Source organism: Microtus oregoni, unplaced genomic scaffold (genome assembly GCF_018167655.1).
Source record: "Microtus oregoni isolate MIOR12 unplaced genomic scaffold, Mior012 000014F_ref0000157, whole genome shotgun sequence".
Lineage (NCBI taxonomy): Eukaryota > Metazoa > Chordata > Mammalia > Rodentia > Cricetidae > Microtus > Microtus oregoni.
This window is the reverse complement of record NW_024543073.1, coordinates 50965459-50993135: the sequence shown is the minus strand read 5'-3', so window position 1 is coordinate 50993135 and position 27677 is coordinate 50965459. Positions and strand designations below refer to the sequence as shown.

Here is a 27677-nt window from a genome sequence, read left to right as displayed (position 1 = left end):
TGCCCCTCAGTATGTCCACACAACAGCCGTCACCCTTGCTATCACTGTCCCACCTGGCACTACTGTTTATTCAACTGCCTGGTAACACAAACTGTCAACAGACCATACGCTGCTAGCCCAGGATAGACCACAACTCCGAATATGGTACCTATCGCTTACGTGCCCCTTCTCCATTCTCTGGTTAAGACAGCAAATTGTAAGCTGAACACCATAGCTAAGTCAGGAGTCCCCGGCGCCCCGCCGCCTTCTCTGCAGTATTCCTGGTGGGGTGGGGAGCTCACTAAACACCCTGCTTTTTCTTCTTCAAAACCTGTCCTGACTCTTGCCAAGTGGGCTGCACAGGAGCTGGGGCTTCGGGTTCACTGACAGAGCCCACGCTTAGCACGCATGAGCACCTCAAAAGGCCACTATAAACCCTGAGCCTGTTTGGCTTTGCCTACGGATGGGCAGATCTTTCTTGGGGTTCTGAGATGTTTGGATTTGGAAACTGTGGATGAGGGACCACACCTTTGTGGAGGTTCCCAGTGGCAAGGCCAGGTTAACTCCTACTTCCCAGGGTGCTCCTCTGGGAACTCCTGACAAGTAGATGTAGCAGAGAGAGAAACTCTATGACCCAGGACATCCCTCCATCTCAACAGAACTGTCCAGAATGTTTCAGGTCAGGCCAAGCGTCTGAACATGTGACGTTACATCTCTGGGGGGAGGGGCGGTCCCACCACACTTCTCAGTTCCGGAGGAGAGCCTGCCAGTGCCCACAGGCCCCTGACGCCACGGTGACTCCAGGGTCTCTGAGTTTCTATGATGAGGGCAGATGCATCTGCACACAGGCCGGGCCCAGCACTGGCAGAGTCAGAATTTCACAGCCAGTGCAGAGGAGGCACGAGCATAAGGGGACCAGGAAGATGACACTGACATTTGGTGGAGCAGGTGGCATCATGAGGGGACGCTCTAGGAAGGCTAAGATGCCCCTTATGGAGTCAACAGATCCTAGTTCTGCGGAGGCCATGAGGCCCCTCTTCTCTACGCTCCAGTCAGACCTACAGTGAGTGGGACCGAGGGTGAAGGCGTGTGCATTTAGGGCAGCTTGTTGAGCAAACAGGGCAGATTACAGAACTTCCTTGGAGTTTCTGACCCGGATGCAAAGACAACTCTTACTTCTCCTGATTGGCCTCCAGTCTGAGCTGCTGGGAGACAGAAGGATGGGATTGAGGTGGCAAACTGTCCCAGGGTGGAGAGAAAGCAAGGCTCCACCCTCAAGCAGTTAGCCACCCTGGACCTGGCAGGTGGAAGGAAGTCTCCCGTGGCAGTCAACTCCACAGCCCTGTAAACCCTCCCCTCCACAGACAGCAAAGACACTTTTCATGTTGCCCCAAGACCCCCAGGAAACAGATTTCTAAATTGGGCTCCACACATCAAAAAGTCATGGGCTGGTCCACTTGAAGACGAGCTCAGAGGGGGAAATTCCATAGCAGAGAACACCCCTAAGGGCTCTAGGATCAATATCCGTGAGGCCACCACGCAGTAACATTCTAGATGCCAAAACATCTCTAAGACACAGAGAAGCCAGGCACAAAAGAATACAGCTCCAATCTCATTTGCATGAGGCTCACAAGGAGGTTAGAAGTCAGGTAGGTCAGCTGATCTTGCTGGGGTGTGGCCAGGAATGGGAGGAGAGGTCCTTTGGCCTGAGCAGCTATCAAGGATGCCAGTTCCAACCTTGTGCTTGCCTGTATGCATCTTAGATTTTATTCTAAAAACTTCTAGATGTATTTCAGCTGCTAAAGTGTTTGCCCAGCATGTGTGCAGCCCATGGTTCCATCCCCACCACAGCATAAAACAGGGTGTGGTGCCTCACCTAATACTCAACCACATAGTGAGCTTGAGGCTATCCTGAACTACCTAAGACCCTGCACCACTGAAACATTTTTTTTTAAGTTTAGAGAAATTGCTTAATTGCTTATTTTTTCAATACCAATAGTATTTGGATTTTTTTTTTAAGTCAGTATTTTGTGCAGTGCCTTGACTCCCAGGCAAATCTATTTTATCTCCTCCCACCGGCCTGAATTTCTTGATGGAACAGCCTCGGGTCCTCCGTCCCTCCCTCCCACCCCTCCCGGAAGCAGCTCCTTGCATGATGACCTGGCTTGGAGGCTGGTTAGGCCTGGGATGGGAAGCGCCCCCTTCCGGAGTGGGGCTGTATAATTCTTCAGACCAGAAAGGGAACAGAAGCGCTGCAGAGAGGGCGGGAAACTGCACACACTCATCCCAAAGCTCCCCAGAGGGAGTGAGGCTTGGGCTAGCCAACAGACAAGGCTGGGGTGCTCTCCGGTGCCCGAGGCTCAGCTCAGCTATGACAGCTCTCAGAGCTGCAGCATCCGGGATGGATGGGGTGAGCTGAGGACAGCAGAAGGGCTCCCCAACTCCTCTCCTTCCTCTTGGAAGGCTTCAGAAGTCATTTAACAGTACGGTGGTCGCTCCCCGGACAGTCCCTAGAACGACCGAAGGCCTGTTCTCATCCTCTGGCGTCCTCTAAGCCCCAGCTACTGATTCCAGTCTGGGTACTAAAGTCACATGTCCTCTAAGCATTTTACTGGGCTAGAAGTGTTTGGGAGGACACACTGACCAACCTTGGCAAGGAGGAGTTCAGGGAGCAAAATTCTGGCACCTACCTTAAGCACCAACAGCACTATGGTTAGGGAGACACCCCTCAGAAAGAAGCCTTCCACTACATAGATCTTAATTTTCACCAGACTCCACAGAAGCCACTTGCTCCAAAACCTCATGCTCCCCCGGTGTAATTTCACAGCCCCAGGAACCAACCATCTGGAGCCCCTAGAAGAGAACGCACCCATCCTGCTCTTTGAGCAGGGACTCCAAGAGCCCAAAGGGCCCAGTCCTGGCTGAGACAGACTGGCCCCACCCATTACCCAAAAGCTAGCGACCCCTGGCAAACTCATGGGATCTGCCCAGCCCGTGTCATTTTGGCCCTCAAGGAATTGGAGCCTGAAAAGAGGTACATTTGGGCATGGCGGGGTGGCCAGCCAGCCTGGGGAGCAGGGTGTGTCCCCCCCCACACCGGGAATCTGGGTCATGCTTAGATGACAGAGAAACCTCGACTCTATCCACCCGCGCCTGCCTGTGTCTTCACAGATGCCGAGGTTTATGGGCAGCAAAGGAGGACTTCAAGAAATTCGGGGCACCGTGTGTGTGAAATCACTCCTCAGCAGAGGAAAAAGGGCTCTTTGCCTTTTTCCTCTGGTCTTTCGTGGTGGGGGGACTACCTGTCCAAGATGCCTATATGGAGACTGATCCTCCTGGTGTTCCCTCCCCGCTCCCCAGGGTGTGAGAAGCTAAACCCCACCAAGCCCACAAGCAGCCCTTCAAAGGGGCCCACTTCCTCTCCTTCCTTCTGCCTTCTCTCATCCTGGAACAACCCACCTCAGGTCTTCCCAGGCCATGGGCCTCACCGGCTGGATAGGTTTAGACCCCAAAAGATAACGCTGAAGGGGCTCTGACCTGTGACGGGAGGAACAGGACTTGCATACACGGAGACAGAGGAACAGTTCCCCAAACCATGAAACAGGACAGTCCCCAGATACAGCTGGCGGCCCACCCAGAGCCACTGAGGCTGGGATGACTCCACCACCAAGCCACATGGTGTCCCATGCCCTAGGCCTGAGGCTCCCACCTTAGGTAAAACACCAGGATGGAGAGGCCGAGGACCTTTTCTATAGGATTTGAGGAGGGCCCACGTGTGGGCCCTAAAGCGTCCAGGCACTGGCCCAACTAGGGCTCCAACGGAAGAAATCAGACCCCATCTGAAGAGCCCCCATCAGTGTCCCTGCGCGACCCAAGACCCAGACCTTCAGTCTTTGCAAGGAACCACTCACTCCCCCGAGTCCCGAGCCTCCTAAGTACTCGCAGGCTCGCTCTGTAGCTGCATCCCAGCAGGCCGGGAGGCTGCTTCGCACAGCTCCGGGGCCCTCATCTCCAGCCCCTAGCCGCCGAGGAGACCCCCAGCTCCCACAGCCCCCAGGTCTCTCAGCCCCGCAGAGGGTGGAGGAGGAAGAGGAGGAAGAGGTGGAGAAAGAGAAGAGGAGGAGGTGGAGAGGAGGAGGGGAGGCGCAGCCGCCCGGGCTGGGGCAAAGGATATGGCCATTCTGTGATCTTTTTGGCGTATTTTCTCACCACGTTGTCTTCACTGAAGAGGAACAGGGAGCGGTTGACCGTGAGGCAGTTCTGGCGGACGGGGATTGGGTTGTAGAGGGCCATGGTCCGCGCTCTCTGCGCCATCGACTGCTTGTACATCCTCTGCGCTCCGGGCTGCCCGCCCTGCCGGCTGCCCCCGGCTCCTCGGCCGCCCGCGGCGCCCACGACCACCCCGGCGGCCGGCCCTGAGCCTCCTCCGCCTGCGCCGTAGCGGCCCGGCATCTCGTCTCCAAAGCGGGCCATTCTGCAAAGAGCAAAGGGCCTCGGGTTACGCGGCGGCTGCTGTTGCTGCGGCGAGCGCTGCGGAAGCCACGGCCACCGCCACCACCACCACCACCACCGCCGCCGCTTCTCAGGCTGGCCGGGCTGTGGGGACGGCGGCTGCACCTGCGACTGCGGAGACGCTCCACGGCCCAGCCCATCGGGCGGCGGCGCCCGGCCTCGGCTCGGGGGCTCACGAGCGGGACGGCCCGGCCGAGCCGGGGAGCGCGGCTCGGGACATGCCGGCAGAGGCGGTGACCCCGGGCGGGAGGAGGGGTGCGGGGGAGGGCGCGGGGGCGGGGCGCGGGGGAGGGGCGCGGCAAAAATAACCGGGGACGCGATCCAGGCGATCCCCGGCCACCCACTCCGGAGAGGAAAAAATTTTTTCAGTTAAAAAAAAATCAGTTAAAAAATATATAGTGTAAAAAGATTTTTTTAAAGCAACGTTCCAATGCACACCCCCTTTAAAACGCGAAGTCTAAGCGAAGGACGTCCCCCCCCCCTCCCTGGGACGCAGCGATAAGCTTCAGATTCCTCGGAGGTTCGGGTCAGCTTGGCATCTTGCTAAAGGCGTGGGCTCGGCCCATTTGAAAAAGAAGAAGAAAATTAAATAATTAAAAAAAAGCCAAAACCAGGTCTTTGCTACGGGAGGAGGGTGGCAGAGAAGGATCTGTCCGTCTGTTTTGCTGACTTTCCTAGACCTGGAAAGAATAGAAAATTCCTGAAAACGCTGCAGCCCCTCCCCCAAATCCAACCCGGTTGGAGAGCGGGGGGCGGAGGAGCGGGGCGCAGGGGCGCGGCGGGGCTCGGAGGCGTCAGGGAGCCGCTGGTCCCCGGCTTTGAAAAAAGCCGATCTGTTTTCCTCCTGATTCAGCAGCCGCCGGCTCCTCTGCGCGCGGAAGCGTGTGTGCGCGCAGCCAGGCGCGGCACAGCCTCGGCCGGGGGGAAATTGCAGCAGCGCAGTCTTGAAAATTCCCCACGGGGGGGGGGGGGGAGGCGAGAGAGCGAGCGAAAGAGCGAGGGAGGGCGGTGTGCGCCGCTCGGCAGCGGCTCGGGCTGCGGCAGAGCCTGGCAGCATCCCCACCCCCGAGCGCCTCTCTCCCCGTCCCCTTCCCCCTCCCTCAGTTCCGCTGAAAGTAGAGGTGCGAGGGGAGAGCTGCCCAGCCAGAATCCGGGGCTAGACCTGGGCCCTGCGCCCTGGAGCAAGACCCACCCGGCTATGCGCGCAACCAATCACCGGCGCGGGAGCAGGCGCGGCTGGGCACAGGGGGAAGTCGGGACAGATCCTCCCGCACAGAGGACCTTGCCTGCCACCCCAGGTCCGTGTTGCTGCCTAGAACCAGGCGGGCCCAGTTGGAAGGAAGAACTTAAAGAACGGAGGGTTGGTGTAGGGACTAGTGTGGGTGGCCGTCGCTGAGCAAATGAGGGTCTGTTGAGCAAAAGACAATTTTTGCGAGCTGGAAGGTTCAGAGCACTTCTGGGAGGGTTGCAGATCTTAGGGGTGCTTCCAAGCTGATGTTTAGGTCACCCTGGAGACCCTGGCAGGAGCACCTGTGAGCTCCTAGGAGCAGACCGCTAACTGAGCCCTAGCATGCTAGACAGGGCGGCTGGCCTGGTGTTGGCATGGCCCCATCTCTACCAGGCGCCTGGATCACCCCCACCTGCCCTCTGTCCCCCCCATTTGGAAATTCCATAAACACAGAGAAACATACAATAAAATACAAATGAACAAGCTGAGAAATCACCACCTTTGTGGGTGTCAGCGCCCCAGAAACCGGACCACAGGCCCACACGGGGGCTGGCTCCATTATAACCACTGCCTGATCATTCTTTTAGCTTTATGACTTTAGCACGCCTTCCTCAGCAGGAGCTGCGGTTTGGCTCCCTTCGACCCCATAATAAGCATCATTCTGCAGGACCTGGTTCCTTGGGGTCATCTTTTCGACTTTCAAACTCGCCTGCTGTCATCCATAGCTGTGGGTGATACGTTTTCTTTGCTGCGTACTACTCTGTGGAGAGATCAGCCCACAGTATGTCCACTTTCTTCTCTATGGGCATCTGGGTTCTTTCGAGATGGGGCCACAGCACAGCATTGCCTGGGACACCATATGCATGCGAGCATGCCTGCTTGTGGAGTGAGGCTACGTATAGGTGGCCTTTCTGTCTCTAATCATTAGTATCTTCAGGATTACGAGATGCGAAACTGTCTTCTAAAGCAGATGTACCAAGGAATAGTTTTGGAAGTTAGAGAGGTGGCTCGGCACATAGAGCACAGGCTGTTCCTCCAGAGGACCTGGGTACCATTTCCAGCACCCACATGGTGGCTTACAACCAGCTGTAACTCCAGTTCCAGGGGATCCAATGCTGTCTTTTGGCCTCTTTGGGCACCAGGAAGGCACATGGTACATGCACACACATTCAGGCAAAACGCCCATGCCCATGAAATGAAATTTTAAAAGTTCTAAAAGAAGGAGTTGATTTCAGTGAAGAGCAAGATGGCTCCACCAAGCCTGAGGACGTGAACTGAATTCCCGGGACCCACATGGAGGAAAGAGAAAACCAATTATAAAGGGGCATGTTTGATAGGTGCAGGCTTATCATCCTAGCACTGAGGCTGAGGCAGGAGGATGGGATTTATCATGAACTTTGCTAAGTGTCTGTAGACTGAAAAGCTGATTGTGAAAAGGGTAGAGACAGGACAACGAGGCAAGTCTTCGGCTAGTTAAAGCCTGCTTGGCCCACACGGACATTAGTATTTGAGTTCATTTGGGATATTCTAGAACAATAAAATCTCTGTATATAAATTCTTAATTCTGTGCCTTTGGAGGGGCACTTTTAAGATTTTTTTTTTTAATTTGTCAAAACAAGCCAGATGTAGTGGTACACACCTGTCTCTCGAGAATTCAAGAGGCAGAGGCAGGAGGGTTGCTGTAAGTTCAATGGCTGACAGTCTGGGCTGCAGGGTGAATTCTAGGCTAATCTGGGAGACAGTGTCAAACCCTGCCTCAAAAACCCGTGCATAAGCAAAGCACAGCAAAAAATTTGATCTAGCCCCGCCTCCCCAGTAGCCCCGCCTCCCCAGTAGCCCCGCCTCCCCAGTAGCCCCGCCTCCCCAGCCCTGGGGTGTGGCGCCACTCCCTACTTCCTACACAGGGTTTGGGGAATCAACTCAGGTCCTCATGCTTGAGAGGCCAGGAAGTCACCAGCAGAGCCAGCTCCCCAGTCCAGCAGCCCCATTCGCTTGTAAACACTGAGGCTGAGAAAGACTGAAAACCTCATCTAAGCCACTGCCGTGAGTCTCAAACCCCTAGACACCATGCTGCACAGAGGACCATCCGAAACGCATTTCAGAAAAATGGAATATGTCTACCAGGGCTAAACATCTGAGCTGACCGTGAGCAGTGGAACGCTCCGGGATCTGTGTTTCTTATCATTACTGTTATTGTTAGAATGTGTGGGCACGAACGGCACGGCTCGCATGGGGGGGGGGGGGTTTAGAGGAGAATTTCGTGACATTGGTTCTCTCCTCCCACCTTTCCATGGGTGCCAGGGATAGAACTGGGTCATCAGGCTCTCACAGCAAGTGCCTTTCCCTGCTGAGCCATTCTCTGTGTGTCTAAGAAGAAAGAGGACACATGTCCACAGACATGCCCAGGATGCTGTCTGTGTGGGGACACGCACCTGCCCAGATGCATGTGTGGCAGTCAGAAGAAAACAGACTCGAGTTGTCAGGCTCGACAGCAAACACCGCCCCCCGTTAAGCCATCTAGTCAGTCCAGTCATGGATAATATATAGATCATAGATGGACAATTTATTTTTGTTTTATGCCTATTGGTGTCTCTCTCACACACACACACACACACACACACACACACACACACACACCCCTACCTATGCACATGCGTCATGTCTGTGTGAGGGTGCCAGAAGCCTGGAGCTGGAGTTACAGACAGTTTTGAGCTGCCATGTGGGTGCTGGGACTTGAACCCAGGTTTTCTGGAAGAGCAGCCAGTGCTCTAAACTGCTGAGCCATCTCTCCAGCTCCCATGTATAATTTCTACTCTATAAAGTTCAAATCAAAGCTCTGTCATTTGGGAGGTTGAAGTGGTCCCCACATTGATGGTAAAGGGGTGACCGACCTGAAAGGATCTTTAAGAGGCATCTCTCTATGGATGACAATTGTACAAAGGTGTTTATTTTGCAGATTTGGGGGCTAGTGACATGGCTCTGTAGGTAATGGCACTTTCTCTGTAAACCTGATATGATTGCTTGAGTCAGATCCCTGAAGTCTGCCACATAAAGACTGAGGAAAGAAGCTGCCCCACAAATTTTTCCCTGGCCTCCATGTGTGTACCCCGTCTGTCTCTCTCTCTCTCTCTCTCTCTCTCTCTCTCTCTCTCTCACACACACACACACACACACACACACACACACACACACACACCCCTACCTATGCACATGCGTCATACATGCACATTATTTAAGAAGAAGTTAAAAATAAAATAAAAATGCTCTTTTTTATTTCAGTCGAGATCTCATGTAGCCCAGACTATCTTTAACTGTCCTGCCTCAGCCCTCCACTGTGGGAGTTACAGCCAGGAGGTAAACACGCTTGGCTTCTTCAATTTCTTGGCTTATTTATTGTTTGTTTACTGAGACTGGGCCTCATGTATCCAAGCTGGCCTTAAACTCACTGTGTAGCTAGTCAAGGATGACCTTACGTTTCTGATCCTCCTGACTCTACCTCCTGAGTGCCAAGATTATGAGTGTGTGCTACCAAGCCCAGTTCTTGGGGTGGGACCCAGAGTCCCATACATACAGAGAAAGTGTTCTGCCAACTCAGTCACATTCCAGCCTTGTGTTAAAAATATTCATCGAGGGCCAGATGTGGTAGCACGCGTCTTTAATTCCAGCACTAGGAGGCAGACACAGGCGGATCTCTGTGAGTTCAAGGCCAGCCTGGTCTACAGAGTGAGTTCCAGAACAGTCAGGGCTACAGAGAAATTCTGTCTCAAAAAAAAAAAAAAAGTGATGGGCTCTGGGTACATTATCACCAGATATTGGTTTTGCATAGATGAAAGCATTCTTTAAACTAAAGGGATAAATTTCTTGCAGAATCTCAATGGCTACTGTAGGTCACTTCTGGGCCTTTGACAACACCAGTGACCACTGCTGACCAGGGAGAAAGACTTGGACTGTCAGTTGCCCCTAGCTGGACTAGCAGGTGGCCAGAAGCCCCAACCATTGGTTCGTCAGCTGGGATCTGTCTGTCAGGTGGTGGCAGTCTGTGGCTCTTCTGTGACTGAACAGAGCCCTGAAATGAATGCTCCCATGAGATGAGCCCAGATTGCATTCCCCTGCCTACTAACACAATTAACCAGCAAAGCCAGCCATGTTGTGCTGCAAGAAGGGGTCAGGCCAAAGGCATTGGTCTCTACCATTCTGGCTGGGTACCCGCCAGTATTAACCCTCAGGGTCTTTGGAGGTGTGATAAAGCCAGCTGGATGTGGGGGCACACACCTTTAATCCCAGTCTTTGGAGGCAGAAGGAAGATCTCTGTGAATTAGAAGTCTGTCTGGTCTACATAGTGAATTCACTGTAGTCTAGGGTTGCCTTGAACTTTCAGCAATCCTCCTGCCTCGCCTCTTAGATTTGAGCCATTGCCCCATTTCCTTTTTTATCCCCTCACCCCTTTCTAACCACTTCCTTATTTCCAGGCAAAACAAGTCTCTCCAACATTTTCCTCACCACCCAGCCCTAGAACAAGCTGTATCTCCAAGGGGCCTGGCTTCTTTTCACTAGAGAAAGACAGTTTGAAACCATCTTGGGGCTGGGGGCCATACAGCATCGTGAGTTTTGTTTGATCAAAGAAAATAGGCACTTGGGCAACCACCAAGAAAACGTGGAAGAACTATCAGGAATGTCTAAAAAGCACGAATAGGAAACCGAGAAATAACACGACATGCGCACATTGTCAAAGCTGCGCCCTCAGATGTGCCTCCACCTGCGCTGGAAATGCCCATGGTCCTCACACAGGCCTTCAGTGCTCTGCCACTGAGCCACACCCCTTCCCCTCACTGGGGGATTCTCAGCAGGGGATCCACCACTGAGCCACACCCCTGCCCCTCACTGGGGAATTCCAGGCAGGGTCTCTACCACTGGGCCACACTCCTGCCCCTCACTGGGGGATTCCAGACAAGGTCTCTACCACTGAGCCACACCCCTGCCCCTCACTGAGGGATTCTCAGCAGGGGATCCACCACTGAGCCACAACCCTGCCCCTCACTGGGGGATTCTCGGCAGGGGCTCTACTGCTGGGTGCCCCAACCCAACAAGCAAATGATCAACATTAGCAGGGACTTAGGAAGGAGGCCACCGCTCTGCATCCCTCTGCCAAGAATGCCCAATTTGAACAATTTGCTTCCAATCAAGGTCAGACGAAGGGATGTGCTGCAGAACAGTGTTGTAAAGAGACACAGTAAAGAGCACAGTTTAAGGCCGAGTGACCCATCCCAATGAAAGGAAACATAATGTCATATCCAGCCACAGGGCAGGACCTTATGCTGCGACAGAGGATATTATACAGCGCAGCTGGTGCCCTGCAGATTGGATAATGATGGATTGATGCTAATTCCCGGGTGTGGTCATTTTCTCTGTGCTTATGAGAGAGACTGGTCTATTTCAGGAAACTCTGTTTCTAAGGTTAAATAAAGGGCCACTGGGTCTCTCAGAGGCCCAAGAAGACGGAGAAAGAGAGGCACAGAGATCCTAAGTCTAAGTGGGGAAGACTGGCATTTGAGGAAATTGGACAAAGGGCATGCAGGAATTCTTTGTGCTATTTGTACAATTTTTTGGAAGTCTGAACTTTAAGGAAAGGAGGATATGTCAACAGTTAGCAAGATAAAACTCTGTGTGCACAGCCTCATTGTCCTCCTGGGGGCCTGCTGTGTGCCCAGTGGTTCTGCAGGCATGGACCACGATGGTGGCTCCCAAGTTGAGAATGGTGATTGAATACATAAATAAACAGAATGAAGCAAGCGTGTGGGATGCACGAAGGCACTAGACGTCTGGAGAAATGAGGGGTAAGAAAGAGGAGCCTGCGCAGAGCCACAGGGACTCAGAGTGAGCAGCTGTGTGGAGCGCTGTCACTCAGAACGACAGCCCTTTCTCCTTGTCTTGTTGCCCTGCTGTCCTTATGATCACCACGCTGTAAATGAACTTCGTTCTTTTAACAATGTTAAATTGTCCAGTTGTTAGACATTATTTTTTTCAACATCATTATTGTATTTAAACTGATTGTACATGTTAACATTTATTGTATTTAACTTTTTTATTACATTTATTGATTTGTGTGTGTGAGAGATAGAGAGAGACGAGGGGAGGGAGAATGTGGGTGGGCACAGTGCCACAGTGCATATGTGGAGGTCAACATTCAGGACCATGTTGGTCCCAAGGATTGAACACAAGTCACCAGGCTTAGTGGTAAGCACCTGTATTGACTGAGCCATTTCACAGGCCCCTAAACTGATCTTATACAAAATGTGACATATGAGGCCAAGTGGCATAGAACATAGGGCCAAACGCTGACCTTCAAAAGGCTTAGAAGCAGGTTGGAGTGCAAGCTGCTTCCCCGTGAACATATATGTCGCAGCGAGGAATATCTAGGAAGCATTCCAGAGGAGAGGAGCTGATGCCAGAAGCCAGCCTCTGTCCAGACTTGGCCCACACCACAGTTCAGATTCCCAGCACCCACAGAAGAAAGCTGGGCCTGACCACTGAAACACTAGGCAGAGGACGGGAGAGACGACTCCTCCGCTAAGAGCCCTGGCTGCTGTGTCAGAGGACTTAGGTCCCATTCCCAGCACACAAGGTGGCTCACGACTACATGTAATTATAGCTTCAGCCGACTTGACACCTTCTTCTGGCCTCCCTGGGCACTGTGCACACAAGGTGCACAGACATACATGCAGGCAAAACAGCCACACAAGTTAAAGTAACAAAAATTTAAAAATTTGAGGAGCGCAGTAGCGGCAGAAACCTAATGTCAACCTCTGACCCCCACAAGTTTGTACACGCACACCCACCGCAACCAGACAGTAAATAAAAAGGATCCAGATGGAAAAGACTGCGGTGGTGCCATTGAGCAGACTCCAGCTGCTTCTCAGTCTCAAGGGAAGGCACAGCAACCACTTTTGCTTCTCGTTTGCTCTTCTTTGCAGTTAACCATTTTGTCCTAATTTAAAACTTTTCTTCCTCTGCCAGCAACTTTTAATTTGACAGTAAAATTTCCCTTGCACCCTGTCTGGCTCACAGCCTGCACCTAGATTCCCTCTGGCATCATCTGTGAGAGGCTCTTCCTAGCTCCTTCTTGGACCCTGGCTTCCTGTCTACTAGTTCACTCCCTCACTGTGATGGAGTCACCCTGTAGTAGTTTTCTGAGAGAGGATGTGCGAGAGGCCCCCTAGTTACTTGTTGCTGCGCAAACTTCATAACACAGAACTGTGTCTGCCTCTGGTTCATGCTGGGAGTCTGCTGGGTTGTGCTCCCCATAGCCAATATTACCAAATGGTGGGGGGCAATGGACACATCAAAGGTTTCCCCAGTCACGGGCTGTCTCAGAGCCTGGAAAGGCCCAAACAATAGGATTTCTTAGAATCTCTGTCTTGTGTGGTCCCTCTGTTTAGGGTCTCCACACTGTGGGTTCAGGGTAAATGGGATAAAAATGCCAGAAGTTTCTACCTCACTGGAGGAAGTCCCCTCTGAAGCCTCGGCTGTGATTTAATACTGGGAAGTGGTGAAGAATCTGTTCTGCTTGTTCTGTCCAGTGAGTCAGAAAACCGCATCGAAGGATGAGAATGTAGCTGTCACTCTTTTCTGGGAAAGCAGCAATTATAAAAGAGAAAACACAGAACAACATGCGGGCAGCTGTGAAAAGTGCAGTCTGCCCCCAGAAGAAGCTTGAGACGTGTGTGCTTGCAAGTCTCTCCTCGTACCGCACGAATAGCGTGACAGGCTGGAGAGACATCACACTGAAGGAGCCTGTACTGTTCCGGAAGGACCAAGTTCAGTTGCCAGCTCTCACCGCGGGATGCTCACAGTGCCTGTAACTCCAGCTCCAGGGGATCTGACACCCTGTTCTGGACTCCAAGGGCAACACCCACCCACCTACCTACAGAGAGGGAGAGAGAGAGAGAGAGAGAGAGAGAGAGAGAGAGAGAGAGAGAGAGAGGACCTCAGGACTTTTCAAATCTCCTGTCCCTGGTTCCTTTACTCAGCCCCACTGTGCTCTGAAACAGTTACTGTCACGGTGTTCATTCTGTTTCAGCCCTTGCATGCTTAGAATGGTTTTCAATGTAGAACTGAGGTCTTTCAGTTCTGAAAAACATTCTTGAATCATTTCTTTGAGGATTTCTTCCTGTCTGTGCTCTCTAGCCTCCTAAACTCCCGTTATAAGTAAACTGGTCCTTCTATTTATTATTTTCCACGTTGATCGCCTTAACTTTTTCTCTTCTCTTTGAGGTCATTCTCCCCTTTACCTTTTAATCCCTTTGAGGTTTGAAGTTGTGCGTTTTTATTTCAGTATGATTCGCAGTTTCAATGCATCCCTTTTCTGAAGTATTTTCTTGCTTCATGGTTATACTTTTGTGCATTCCTAACAGTAGTATTAACAATATTTCATGTATTTTTTTTTTTTTTTGGTTTTTCGAGACAGGGTTTCTCTGTGGTTTTGGAGCCTATCCTGGAACTAGCTCTTGTAGACCAGGCTGGTCTCGAACTCACAGAGATCCGCCTGCCTCTGCCTCCCGAGTGCTGGGATTAAAGGCGTGCGCCACCACCGCCCGGCTATTTCATGTATTTTTAAGATTTGTTTTATTTTTATTTGTAAGCATGTGGGGTATGCACACAGAAAAGCAGTTTCCCCTATACCAGAAGAGGGTATTGGGTCCCCTGGTACTGGAGTTCCGGGTTGTTATGAGCCACCATGTGGGTGCTGGGAACTGAACCTGGGTCCTCTGCAAACACAGCCAATGATCTTAACCAGCCAGCCACCTCACAACAGCAGTGTCTGGAAGTTCCTTTGTCCATATGTCTTCCTTTCGTTTGTCTGTTTGGGACATGCACACAGCTGAAGAGGCTCATGGGAGGGGTAGATATGTTCTGTTGAGGGAGCTCTCCTAAAAGATCAGGCTGAGACATTTCCAGTAACATTTTGTATTCCCTCTAAACTTGTTTCTCCAGAAAAACAAAATAGAAAGTTCTTGTAAATAGACCATTGATAAATACAATGTTTGTGCGTAGTTCTGGCCTGATCTGGATTATATGTGGAAACTAGGAACTATTTGCTTTCAACAAAAACTTGTCAACTAAATGTCTTTCAAATTCTTCCCTCAAAGCATGGGGATGTGGCTCAGTGGGTGGAGCCCTTGCTTAGTGTTCCTGCAGCCTTGAGCTAGTTCCCTGCCTCGCACTTTAGTGGTGCCCGCCTCGATTCCAGTCCTCAGGAGCTGGGAGCAGGAGGATCAGGACCTCAAGGGCATACTTGGCTATATAGAGAATTTGAGGCCAGCCTGGGCTCATGAGATTCTGCCTTAAAGAAACAAATAATGAATAAACTCTCCTCTGCCAATGTGGAAGGTGGCTTCTTTCATGGCGACCGGTGGCCCTCACCCACTGTCACCTACTGATTTGTTTTTACATTACATTTTTTGCTTGTGTGTGGGTTTCCAACAGTCACCTCTCTCCTGCCACCCTGTGGGTCCCGGGGACAGAATTCAGATTGCCAGTCTCGGTGGTAAGTAAGCGCCTTTGCCCACAGGTCAGCTTCCCCATTCCTTGCTTTGCTTTTCTGAGACACAGTTTCACTGTGTGGCCCAGGCTGGCCTTGAGCTCCTGGACTGATGCCTTGGTCTCTCAGTGCTGTGGTTACAACTGTGCACCATCGTGTCCCCTTGAGAGCGGATGGGGCACAGACACAGACTTCAAATGTGTAAATGGCAATGAGAGTGACAGTGGTGGGTGGCAATCAGGAGGTCGGGCCACAGAAGCCTTATTGTATGTGTGTGTGTATGTGTGTATGTATGTATGTGTGTGTGTGTCTATGTGTGTGTATGTGTGTGTATCTTTCTGTCTCTGTCATCCACCCACCCACACACACATACACAGCCCCATGCCGAGGCATGAGTGAGCCTTCAAATTCCACATGCTACAGCTTAGGAGTAAATCCTTCATGGTCAAGCCTCCAGATGAGACCAGAGGTCCCCAACACCCAAGTACAGCATCAGGAAAGACACTCAGTCACACCTGGCAGTTGACTGGCAAAAACTGGTACTATAAGGGACTGATCTGGGATAATTTGTTATGAAATAGTAGACGACTCAAATAATTTACATTGTAACTCCAAATAAATATCACCACTGCATGATCAGAAGATTAAGTTAATTGAAAATAAGGTTTCTAACAGCTTCAAAGATTATCAAATTCATAGGTAAATTGTTTTTCAAATGTTTGTTTTATTTTATCTTGTGCATATGTCTTTTCATCATGAGTGTGCAGTGTCTGCAGAGGACATAGGGAGTGGAATCCCTGGGACTAGAGTTATACACAGTTGTGAGCTACCATGTGGGTGCTGGGAATTGAACCCAGGTCCTTTGGAAGAGCAGCCAGTGCTTTTAACCCTGCCTCTCCTAGGGAAATTTTTAGAGACAATTAAAATTATATACTTCAAGCTGCAGCCAAGTATTGAGAGGAGTTGATGATGACATGGGCAGTTGGAATGATGGACAATTTTCATAGAAGGGAAGGTGTAGCCCGTTGTTGGCTTGTCTTCTTGCCACAGCATCTTTTCCATTGCCACAGAGGGGCTGCCTACAGCCACTGTCAGCCAGGTGTTCCCACTTCCTACAGCCACTGTCAGCCAGGTGTTCCCACTTCCTACAGCCACTGTCAGCCAGGTGTTCCCACTTCCTACAGCCGCTGTCGGCCAGGTGTTCCCACTTCCTACAGCCGCTGTTGGCCAGGTGTTCCCACTTCCTACAGCCGCTATCAGCCAGGCTTTCCATGGGTTTTAAGAAAATGCCTGCAGGCCTGTGTACAGCCTGATCTTATGGAAGGTTTTCTTAGCTAAGGTTCCCTCCTCAGAAACTTTTGCTTGTGTCGACTTGACATAAAACTAGCCAGGAAACACGTATGCACACACATGCACACAAACAAAAGTAAATCAGATTTAAAATGTGAGTTTTCTTGTTTTGGTTTGGTTTTGGCTTAGGTTTGTTTGTTTGTATTTGAGGCAGGATTTCACTACATAATCCTGATTGGCCTGAAACTCATTGTGTCAACCAGGCTAGCCTTGAACTCACAGAGATCTACCTGCCTCTGCCTCCCAAGTGCTGGGTTTAAATGCATGCACCACTGTATCTGGCTTAGAATGTGTCATTAGTTTTAAAAAACAAATTTGTTTGGGCAGCACCAAAAGCCATGTTAGTGTGGAAGGGGAAATTCATGAGCCCTAGACAGAGAACCACAGACAACTTAGGGATGTTGAGAGCTGTCAAGCAGTCTCCCCCAGGGGAGAGAATACCAACTTCTTATCCAGTACCAGATGCTCAGCCCTGAAAACACATACGTATAAGAGACAGTACACAGACTTCACAGGTTGTATTATATATTTAGATATATTTAGGAACATATATGTAGATAGATGATAGATAGATAGATAGATAGATAGACAGACAGATAGAGACACACACATATGCAACAATAATTAGAAAAAGAGGCATTTGAAAGAAAGCAAGGAAGGATTTGTAGGAAGATTTCAAGGGAAGAAAAGGATGGGAGAAATGATGTAATTATAGTATAACCTCAAAAATATTTATGAAAAGAAAAAGAAAATGATTTACATTTATTTTTAAATTATGTGTAGGTGTGTCTGAGTTAGCATGTGCACAAAAAGTGCAGTACCAGTGAAGGCCAAAAGAGGGCGCTGGATCTCCCAAAGCTGGCATCACAGGCTGTGGTAGTGCACCCGCCGGATCTGGATACTCAGGTTCTCTGTAAGAGCAGGAAGCACTCCTAGCCACTGAGCTTCTCTCCAGCCCTAATGTGTTTTTCAGTCATAAAAGCCATATTTCAGGGCTGGAGAGATGGCTCAGTGGTTAAGCACATTGGCTGCTCTTCCAGAAGACCTGGGTTCAATTCCCAGCAGCCACATGGAAGTTCACAACTGTCTGTGACTCCAGTTCCAGGGAATCTGACACCCTCACCTAGACATACACATAGATCAAATGCCAGTGCACATAAAAGGAAGAGGGATAAATCATTTAAATAGTCACATTTCTACTCAAATCTCACGCGTAAATGAATGAATAAATAAGAAAGAAGGGATTTTCTTTTTTAAGGCCAGAGAGATGGCTCCCCAGATAAAGACACTTTCTGCCAGATCTGATGACCTGAGTTCAACCCCTGGGATCCATGTGAACTAACTCAAGCCTCAAGTTAACCTCTGACCTACACACACACACACACACACACACACACACACACACACACAGTGGCATGTGCACACAGCCCCCACCCTGCCACACATAATTAAACATCATTTACATATTTCTTAAAAGGAAAATTTAAAACACACCACACATCTAGTAGCTGTTTATAGGACTGCACAGGTACGGTGCATTAGTTTGGAATGCTCTCTTGGGTGGCGAGCTCTCCTCTGGAGCAAGCCTTTCTACTGCAGAGGAAGTTGCAACGCTCCAGATGGCAAGGGCTTCTTCAGACTGGCTCTATGTGTAAATGTCATGGAGAGGTCCCTGTCAACTCCTAAGGACGTGTTGGGATGTGTTGGGTAAGCGAGAAGCCAGCTTCCATAGTGCCACAGCCACAGAAACTTCAAGGCTGTCGTGAAGGCTTCTTCTGTGGTGTGCACCCACTGAAGACCTCAGGCCTTCCAAAGCATCTGCGGTGATTTGGACGGAGTCCGAGTTGGTCCCATATGTAGGGGGTGATGGGAAAGCAGAGCTTAGCTGGGATCATTGGGGGTCACTGTCCTTGAAAGGAACTTAAGGGACCTTGGTGAGGTCTCACCAGTAGACTGCAAAAGAATAATCCCGGTGGATGGATTGCTGCTGCTCAAGGCTTAAGAGCATTGGGTGCTATTGGAGAAAACCTGAGTTCAGTTCCCAGCACCCACTCTGGGCACTCAGAAGCACATAAATCTCCAGCTCCAGGAAAGCCGACACCCTCTTCTGGCCTCCACCAGCACTGAATTCATGTGGACCTAGAGCGTTGAACTAGAAGTCTGGCTTAGTCCCCCAGGGGGACTATCGGGAAGTATTGGAGGCTTTAGAGTTGAGGCCCAGAGGGAGGAAAGTGGGTTATGGGGAGCGGTGGGGCCACAGCTTCCTCCTCTAGGACTCAGAGCGCTGGAGATGCTTGATCGCTCCATGGACCCTCCAAATCTGGAGACACGGGAAACTGTGGCTTATCTCAGGTGTTATATCAACCTGAGGTGGCAAACGCACCTGCTTTGGCCATTTTCTTATACATGGAAAACTAAGGTTACATCTATGTATAAATAGCCAAGAATGTCATTCTGAGGCCAGTTTCTTAAATCAGCTGTACAATCATCACAATGGTAACTACACGGGGGCTGCTGCGCTCGGTTGAATTTTCCCTGCTCTCTGCCTTTCTCCGTGCCCAGGATGGAGTCAGGGTCTCGTGCATCCCCGAGAAGCACCCCATCCATGGCTAGCACGCCTTCAACAGTACAGCACTCTTCACCCCAATCCCTGCACTGCAGCTCAGTGTGGCTCCACCCCAAAGAGACAGGGAGCCAACTTGGCGTGGGGGCCTTCCAGGGACTATGTCGTATGTGAAGTAAAATTCTTAAAACCTAGACATAGTTTAGGCAAAGAAGAAGAGCTGATGTGGAAGTTTGTCTAGGTGGTGACAACTGTGTTTGGCACTAAGTCACTGATGTCATTTGCTCTAACTTGCTGAGCCTCCCAGAGTCCGAGGCCCAAAGAGTTGTGTAATGCCTGTGTTCCCATAGCCAGGGAACACTGCCCAAGTTCAAGCCAGAAAGGCTGGCTCCAACGCCTGCACTTCAATTTTATTATCTATATTTATTTATGCGCTTTTGTGTTGGGCATGTGGGGGATGCAAGTGGAGGGCAGAAGACAACTGGGGAAATCGGTTCTCTCCTTCCACTGTGTGGGGCCTGGGGATGGTCATCAGGCTTGGTGGCCAGCTCCGTGGGTGGCCAGCTCCTTTACCCGCTGACCTATCTCTCCAGTCCTGTTTTAACTTTGTCTCATGTAACTCAGGTCGACCCTAAACACAACATCCTCCCATCTCAGCCTCCTGAACACTGAGGTAAAAGCTGTGACCACCACGCAGGCCCAGCATCACCACCACGCAGGCCCAGCATCTGTACCCATGTTAAACCTTAGAGCCATGTTAAAGGTTGGCTCTGCTGGCAAAGGCCCTTACTGTCCAATCTGCAGAACAATGCTGCTGGAATTTTGGGGTCCCTTCATGCTCACCAAATGATACAGGGGAAATTGGGGTTCCCTCTTGGTGCTATTGGCCTTATTAATACAATAATTTAGACGTGGGCTCAAATGGGAGTGTTTAAAGGAAAACCCCAGGGCAGATCAGCTGCACACTTGAGCTGCTTCCTGGAGGAGTGGGTGGAGAGCGAAGGGAGAAAGGCGCTGGAGCTGGGAGGGCAGCCACGCGGCACGGAGGGACACTTTAGAGAAAGAGGAAGGAAACTCTCAATGATGATGTTTAAGAAAAGTTACAGTTTTCTCAACATAGAAAATCAGAGAGACGTACAAGTTACGTGGGTGCAGCCGTGTGGTCTGGTAAAGCCTGTGCACTTGGGGCAGGAATTCTGGGGAGGAAAAAGTACATATCTCATTAAAGGATTAATTATTCTGCCTATGGGTTTAGCATGACTTCGGGTGGGCCCACCTTCCTAGGAGTTGCTCCTAGAACAAGGGAATGACTCAGTCCAGCTGGAGTAGAGGTGGCTCAGGTGACCTGAGTTCAAATCCCAGGATGCAAGTAAAAGCCAGGTGTGACTGCATGTGTCCATAACCTTAAATTTGGGAGGAGCAGAAACAGAAGGATTCTGGATCCCTCAGCCCAGGGTGGGGAGCCAAGGAAGCCCTGAGTGTGTGTGTGTGTGTGTGTGTGTGTGTGTGTGTGTAAAGAATAAATGAGTCCACAGTATGTATCATTGACATGAGCGTGGGCATAACAAGGACCCCATTCCTCAGACCCATGAGAGTGGCAAAGCCTTCTTCCCCTGGTCACAGGAGTGTTTATGGACAACTGACCTGTGTGTGCAATAACTAGCAAACACTTCTTCCTCCTCCTAGATGGCTGCATCCGGAGACTACTCGACCGCAGAGATCTCCCACAGAGATCGCCCCAAGCCCCGTGAGTGCCCAATCAACAGCACCTTTCAGGGTTGTGTAGTTGATACTCCAGCAGGGTGGGCTTGGATCCCAGCTTATATACATGTCTGTGTATCTGTCCTTTCTTCATTCCCTAATCACCCCATCAGGACAAAGCCACACAGAACGCAGCAGCCTAGACGATTTCGGGGCTCTGGGTTCAGGGAGAGATCCTGTCTCCAAGGATAGCTTAGACAGCGAGAGCAGGAGATGCCCGACATTGTCTTCTGGTCTCACGTGTGCAGACGCGTGTGCACACCCCACCCTGCCACCTTCACCCTGGGGTGGTAAGTGAGCGATCCTCATGATGGCCATCTTGGCGGTGTGCCTGCCATGTCCAGGGACCTGACAGTGCTCGAGGACACAAACAGGACAACACACTAGAGACACGGACAAGCAAAGTGACAGCAAGAGAACCTGACAGCCCTCCCTCCGGGGGAGTCGAGCCCCATCTGAACTGTGTGTGGACACAAACAGCAAAGCTGAGATGCTGTGTTTTGGGGACTTGAGTGCATGTCACCCCACAGAGGGACCACAATGGAGTGACCTGCAGGCAGGCATTCAGTGCCATGTCCGACTTTCTTTTTCTCCCTTCCCAGGCATGGTCTCAGCCTTTGTGACAGAAAGTGCTTTTCCTGGGGGGCATCCATTTAAGAACACAGCTCAAAGAATTATCAAGTAAAAGCAAATCTACACCCCCCTTTCTAAAAATAGATTTAAGGGAAAGATGTAACTGGGCTCAGTGCTGTGTTAGAAGGCAGTATGATCTGGGGCTGTGTGATACTAGGTAAGTGAATAACCTCTCTGGTCTTGGTGTACTTACACATAAAACAGGAAAGTCATTCTTTTTTTAAAAATTATTTATTTATTATGTATACAATATTCTGTCTACATGTATGCCTGCAGGCCAGAAGAGGGCACTAGACCTCATTACAGATGGTTGTGAGCCACCATGTGGTTGCTGGGAATTGAACTCAGGACCTTTGGAAGAGAAGGCAATGCTTTTAACCGCTGAGCCATCTCTCCAGCCCAGGTATCAGGGACGTTTGCTGTCTCCACGCTCCTCTTTAGTGATAAAAGTATTTGTCTGCATGTTTATTTACGAATGTGGGTGTGCACGTGTTCCTGTGGGTGTGTAGGTGTGAGGATGCATGTGTTCAAGGAGGCCAGAGGCTGACATGGTATCTTCCTCAGATGCTCTCCACTGTTCTGAGACAAGGTCTTTCAGGGAACTTCGTCTAGTCTATGAGGCTGCCCAGCCAGAGACCTCCAAGGACTGTCCTCTGTTCTTGGTCTGGGCTCATAGCCTGGCATTGCTGGTGTGGCATTATGAGGGTTCCGAGGATCAGAACTTGGCCCTCATGCTCGTGAGGCCAGCACTTTCCTGACGGAGGCCCGCCTCCGCCCATGTTTGCTTGCTTGTTGGTTTTGAGACAGTGTCCTGAGCTCACGTGGTCCTACTGTGTTGGTCTCTAACTCATAGTGCCTTTAGTTTTGAGGCAGGATCTCACTCTGTACTCCAGGCTGGCCTAGAATTCAGTATAGAGCCCAGCGAGGTCTCAAACTTCTGGCAATCCTCCTGCAAGAGCGTATAAGCTACGCTGACAAGTGAGTTACCATAGTCAGTCTCAGAGTAATTTTTTTTTAATAGAGGAAAGAATTTATTAGAACTTACAGTTTCAAAGGGTGAGTCCTTTGAAATGGCTCCTTTGGTAGAGGGGAACAGGCATCAGAATTTGGGGGAGCAGAGTTTACTTTGGACCTGACAAACTTGAGTTCAGATCTCTAGCACCCTCACTAAAAGCCAAGTGCAGTGTTTTGTGCCGAGCAACTCCAGCAGTGTTGGGGAAGAAACAGAAGGACCTCTAGAGCTCATTGGCCAGCCAGCCTACTGATGGATGAACTCCAGGGTAAGAGACATCCTGTCCCAAAAATAACGTGGAGAGAGATTGAGGAAGACACTGGAAATTGTCTCTCAGAGTAATTTTTTTTTTTTTTTGGTTTTTCGAGACAGGGTTTCTCTGTGGCTTTGGAGCCTGTTCTGGAACTAGCTCTGTAGACCAGGCTGGTCTCGAACTCACAGAGATCCGCCTGCCTCTGTCTCCCGAGTGCTGGGATTAAAGGCGTGCGCCACCATCGCCCGGCGCCTCAGAGTAATTTTTAATCTCCAAAATGACCACCAGCTCACAGATAACGACACAGAGACTTTTTATTAATTATGAAAGCTTGGCCTTAGCTTAGGCTTGTCCTGCTAGCTCTTATTACTTATATTAACCCTTTTATATTAATCTATGTTCGCCTTGTGACTTTTTTTTAAAACCTTTCTTTCATTCTGTATGCCCAATTCCCTCTGTGTCTAGTTCGCATTTCCCTGGCATGCCTAGAATCATCCCGACTTCCTCTCTTTTTCCCAGAAGTCCTGCCTATCTTTCCTGCCTATTTATTGGCCATTCAGCTTTTTATACACCAACCCCAACAGCACCTCTTCACACAGCATACCAATAGCCCACAACATGGAGTAACCCCAGCCACCTATAACTGCAGCTCCAGGGGAGTTGATCCTGCTCTCCAAGGGACCTGCACTCACAAACACAGATATGAAAACAAAAAGTGAGTATCTTTTAAAGTAAATTTTTAAAATTTAGATTTAAATATTTAAATCAAATATTTAAATATTTGTCAAAAGTAAGCAAATAAAAAGGAACTGGAGAGATGACTCAGCGATTAAGAGCACTGACTATTCTTCCAAGGACCCAGGACAAAGTCCTAGCACCCATATGGCAGCTCATAACCATCTACAGCTCCAGGAGAGCTGTTACCCTCTTCCAGCCTCTGTGGGTACCAGCATGAGTGATGCACAGTCATACATGTAGATAAAACACCCATTCATATCAAAATAAGTTTTAAAAACATGACAGGGCTGGGCAGCAGTGGTGCACGCCTTTAATCCCAGTACTCGGGAGGCAGAGGCAGGCAGATCTCTGTGAGTTCAAGACCAGCCTGGTCTACAAGCGCTAGTTCCAGGACAGGCTCCAAAGCTACAGAGAAACCCTGTCTCAAAAAAACAAAACAAAAAACCAAAATAACAAAAAATAAACAAACAACAACAACAAAATGACATGTTTTCTATGTCTTTCCCAAAACACACTAATGATTTTTAAAATTTTCTTAGCTAGCCCCTCTCTTTCTGACAATGCCTCATGCTTCATAGGTCAGGTTGGCCCTGCATGCGCTGTATAGCCAAGGCTGATCTTGAACTTCTGATCTTCCTGCCTCCACCTCCCAAGGGCTAGGATTACAGGAATGCACTAGGACAGAACTAAGGGTGAGTCTAGGCAGGGGCTCTACCACTGAGCCACTCCACAGTCCCACACTGGGGATTCTAGGCAGGAGTTCTACTACTGATTGACACCCCAGCCCCACACTGGGGATTCTAGGCAGGGGCTCTACTACTGAGCCACACCCCAGCCCCACACTGGGGATTCTAGGCAGGGGCACTGAGCCACACCCCAGCCCCACACTGGGGATTCTAGGCAGGGGCACTGAGCCACACCCCAGCCCCACACTGGGGATTCTAGGCAGGGGCTCTACTACTGAGCCACACCCCAGCCCCACACTGGGGATTCTAGGCAGGGGCACTGAGCCACACGCCAGCCCCACACTGGGGGATTCTAGGCAGGGGCACTGAGCCACACCCCAGCCCCACACTGGGGATTCTAGGCAGGGCTGGAACTGTGCTCCAGCCTAGTGTGTTCTCCCTGCAGATCTTTGTTCTCCCCCAGCCATCCTCCATCATCTCTGGCATAGCTACCTTTCCAATCAGTGGAACTGGAAAGATGAAGGAATCAGTGTTACAGGACCAGACTCCTACAGGAGATCTGCTTTCCTGTCCAGCTGTGAACTAACTCCCCAGTGCCATTTTGCTGACTTTGATAGCTACAGAAAGATCATTGGAGATTTTTTTTTTCTGGCAAACTTCCCAGAGAGCAGAGTTTATCTAAACTGGCTAATATGTAGCATTTTCGAGTAATTATTAATAGATGTTTGCATTCTGTTCTTCATGAATGTAGCTGTGAGGCCATTCTCTAATTCAAGGGGACGGGCACACAATGAGTGTTCAGGGACTCACAGTCTTCCCAGTGCTCCCCCACCCTCAGTGGCCTGTCCTGAGCCACTCACCATAGAATTCTCCAGGGCGTGTTTGGATTTTCTCCTCCACACCCAAACCCTAAGCCACCTCCATCTGCCATGTGATGTGGGAGTCCCTCTGTGTGCTGTGAATATGTCTTATTACCTACCATTGGTTAATAAAGAAGTTGATTTGTTCTATGGCAGGGCAGAATAGAGCCAGGTAGGAAATCCAAGCAGAGAGACAAGGAGAAAGAAGGCAGAATCTGGAAGATGCCAGCAGCCACTGGGGAAGCAAGATGTGAGGTGACAAGCTACGAGCCTTGTGGTAAAGTATAGACTAATAGAAATAAGTTAATTTAAATTGTAAGAGCGAGCTAACAGTAAGTTTGAGCTAATAGGCTAAACAGTTTGTGATTATTCAGGAACTGGTGGGTGGAAGAGAAGCCTCCAGTTACAGCCATGTCTTCAAAGTAGGCCCAGAAGTGGCTCCCACAGGATGCACGTCCTGTGCCCATTCCCTCCTCCCCTGCAGATGCCTCCTCCCCATCTCCTAGCTTCATGTCCCCACTCTGTGGTCATAGCCAACTGGGTTCCTGCAAACACCTAACATCCTTTCCCACCCACTGTGCACAGAAGCACTCACCAGGTAACTCCCTACCACACTCTCCTAAGATCCAGAGTGAGCAACAGAAACCAAGGGATGGAACACCACCCAACAGGCCAGATGTCAACACCTAGAGTTAGCTCAGTCATCCCAACCCCAGATGCCCAGACACCAGTGCAAATGCACAAACATTGACAGTCAAGACAACGTGTCCCCACCAGAACCCAGCAGCCCTGAGAAATGCAGTATAGCTGAGACCCAAGACCAGGACCTCACAACAGCGATGATGAGTGCGCCCAAGGATCTTAGGGGGGATGTGAACACACAAACAGTGGAATGAGATGATGAAAACAATTCAAGACATGGAAATAGAAGTAGAATCACTAAGGAAAGCCCAAACTAAGATAAAACTGGAGATGAAAACTTTACGAAATCAAATAAAAACCTCAGCGGCAAGTCTCACCAATAGAGCACAAGACAAGGAGAGGGAATCTTGGGCATTGAAGACAAGGAAGAAGAAATTGATTCCTTAGCCAAAGAAAATGGTGAAGCAAACATTCCAGGCACAAAACATCCAGGAAAACCAGGACACCATGAAAAGACCAAATCTTTGATAATAGGAATAGAGGAAGGAGAAGAAACCCAGGCCAAAGGCACAGAAAATATTTTCAACAAAATCATAGGAGAAAATTTACCTAACCTAAGAAAGAGGTGCTTTTAAATGTGCAAAAAGCTTACAGAATCCCAAATAGAAAAGAAAGTCGATAGACACATAATAATCAAAACACTAAATAAACAGAACTAAGAAAGAAATAATAATGGATAAAGACTAAGTATCATATAAAGGCAGACCCATTAGGATTAGACCCAACTTCTCCATGGAGACCCTAAAAGCCAGAAGTGTCTGGATGGATGGATGTTCCACAAACTCTGAGAGGCCACAGGTTCCATCCCAGACTGCTATACTCAGCAAAGCTACCAATCACAATAGGTGGAGAAAGAAGAACATCCTACAATAAAACCAAATGTAAGCAGTATCAATCTACAAATCCAAAGCTACAGAAGGTGCTAAAAAGGAAATTTTAATCTGAAGAGGTTAACCACATACAAGAAGAGACTAGGAATAAATAATCCCAGACCAGCAAATTCAAAAGTAGGGGGAGCCCATACCATAACAATGAAGGAATAGGAGTCAATAAACACTGCTCATTGAAAACTCTCAATAGTAATGGTCTCAATTCCCTGATTTAAAAAGTTGTAGACTAACAGAGTGGATTAGAAAACAGTACCCTCTCTTCCTTCAGTCTTTCTTTCTTTCTTTCTTTCTTTCTTTCTTTCTTTCTTTTGTCTAATCATGTAGCCCCAGGATGCCCAGGAACTCACTGTGTAAACCAAACTCACAGAGATCGGCCTACCTCTGCCTCCCGAGTGCTAGAATTAAAGGCATGCATCACTATGCCTGGTTAGTATCCATCTTTCTGCTGCATCCAAGAAAGAAATATCACTACCAAAAATAGGCATCATCTCAGAGTAAAAGGATAGGAAAAGATAGTCCAAACAAATGGACCCAAGAAGCAAGCAGGTGTAGCCATTTTCATATCTGACGAAAAGACTTCAAAATTAATTGGAAGCGGTGAAGAACTGTCCTACATGCTCATCAAAGACAAACTTCACCAGGAGGAAGTTTCAGTTCTCAGTGTCTAGGCACCAAACACAAGGGGACCCAAGCTCATGAAAGAAACACTACTACAGCTAAAACCAGTTATAGTAGGTAACTCTGAGATCCCCACCCAGGCAAAACTAGACAGAGAAATTCTGGAGCTAAATAACACCATAAATTAAATGGACCAAACAGAACAGTTTGCTAAAACTCAGAAGAATACAACTTCTTCTCAGCAGCTCATGGAACTTTCTCCACAACTGACCACATACTTGGACATAAAGCAAGTTTCAAATCTCAACAGAGATAAGGAAATTGATATAATCCCTTGCATCGTATCTGATCCCA

At 49.6% G+C, this 27677-nt stretch overlaps 1 protein-coding gene across 1 annotated transcript in view; it reads right to left on the bottom strand.

Moving 5' to 3' along the window:
- The window catches only part of Cacna1a (calcium voltage-gated channel subunit alpha1 A), a gene marked incomplete at its 3' end in the record, with an annotated part of 258667 nt that overhangs the window by 211386 nt on the left and 19604 nt on the right, over positions 1-27677 (bottom strand). Inside the window, exon 2 of the mRNA XM_041663340.1 lies at positions 4154-4453. Within this exon, the coding sequence (XP_041519274.1) occupies positions 4154-4453 (300 nt within the window). The remainder of the gene's footprint in view (positions 1-4153; positions 4454-27677) is intronic.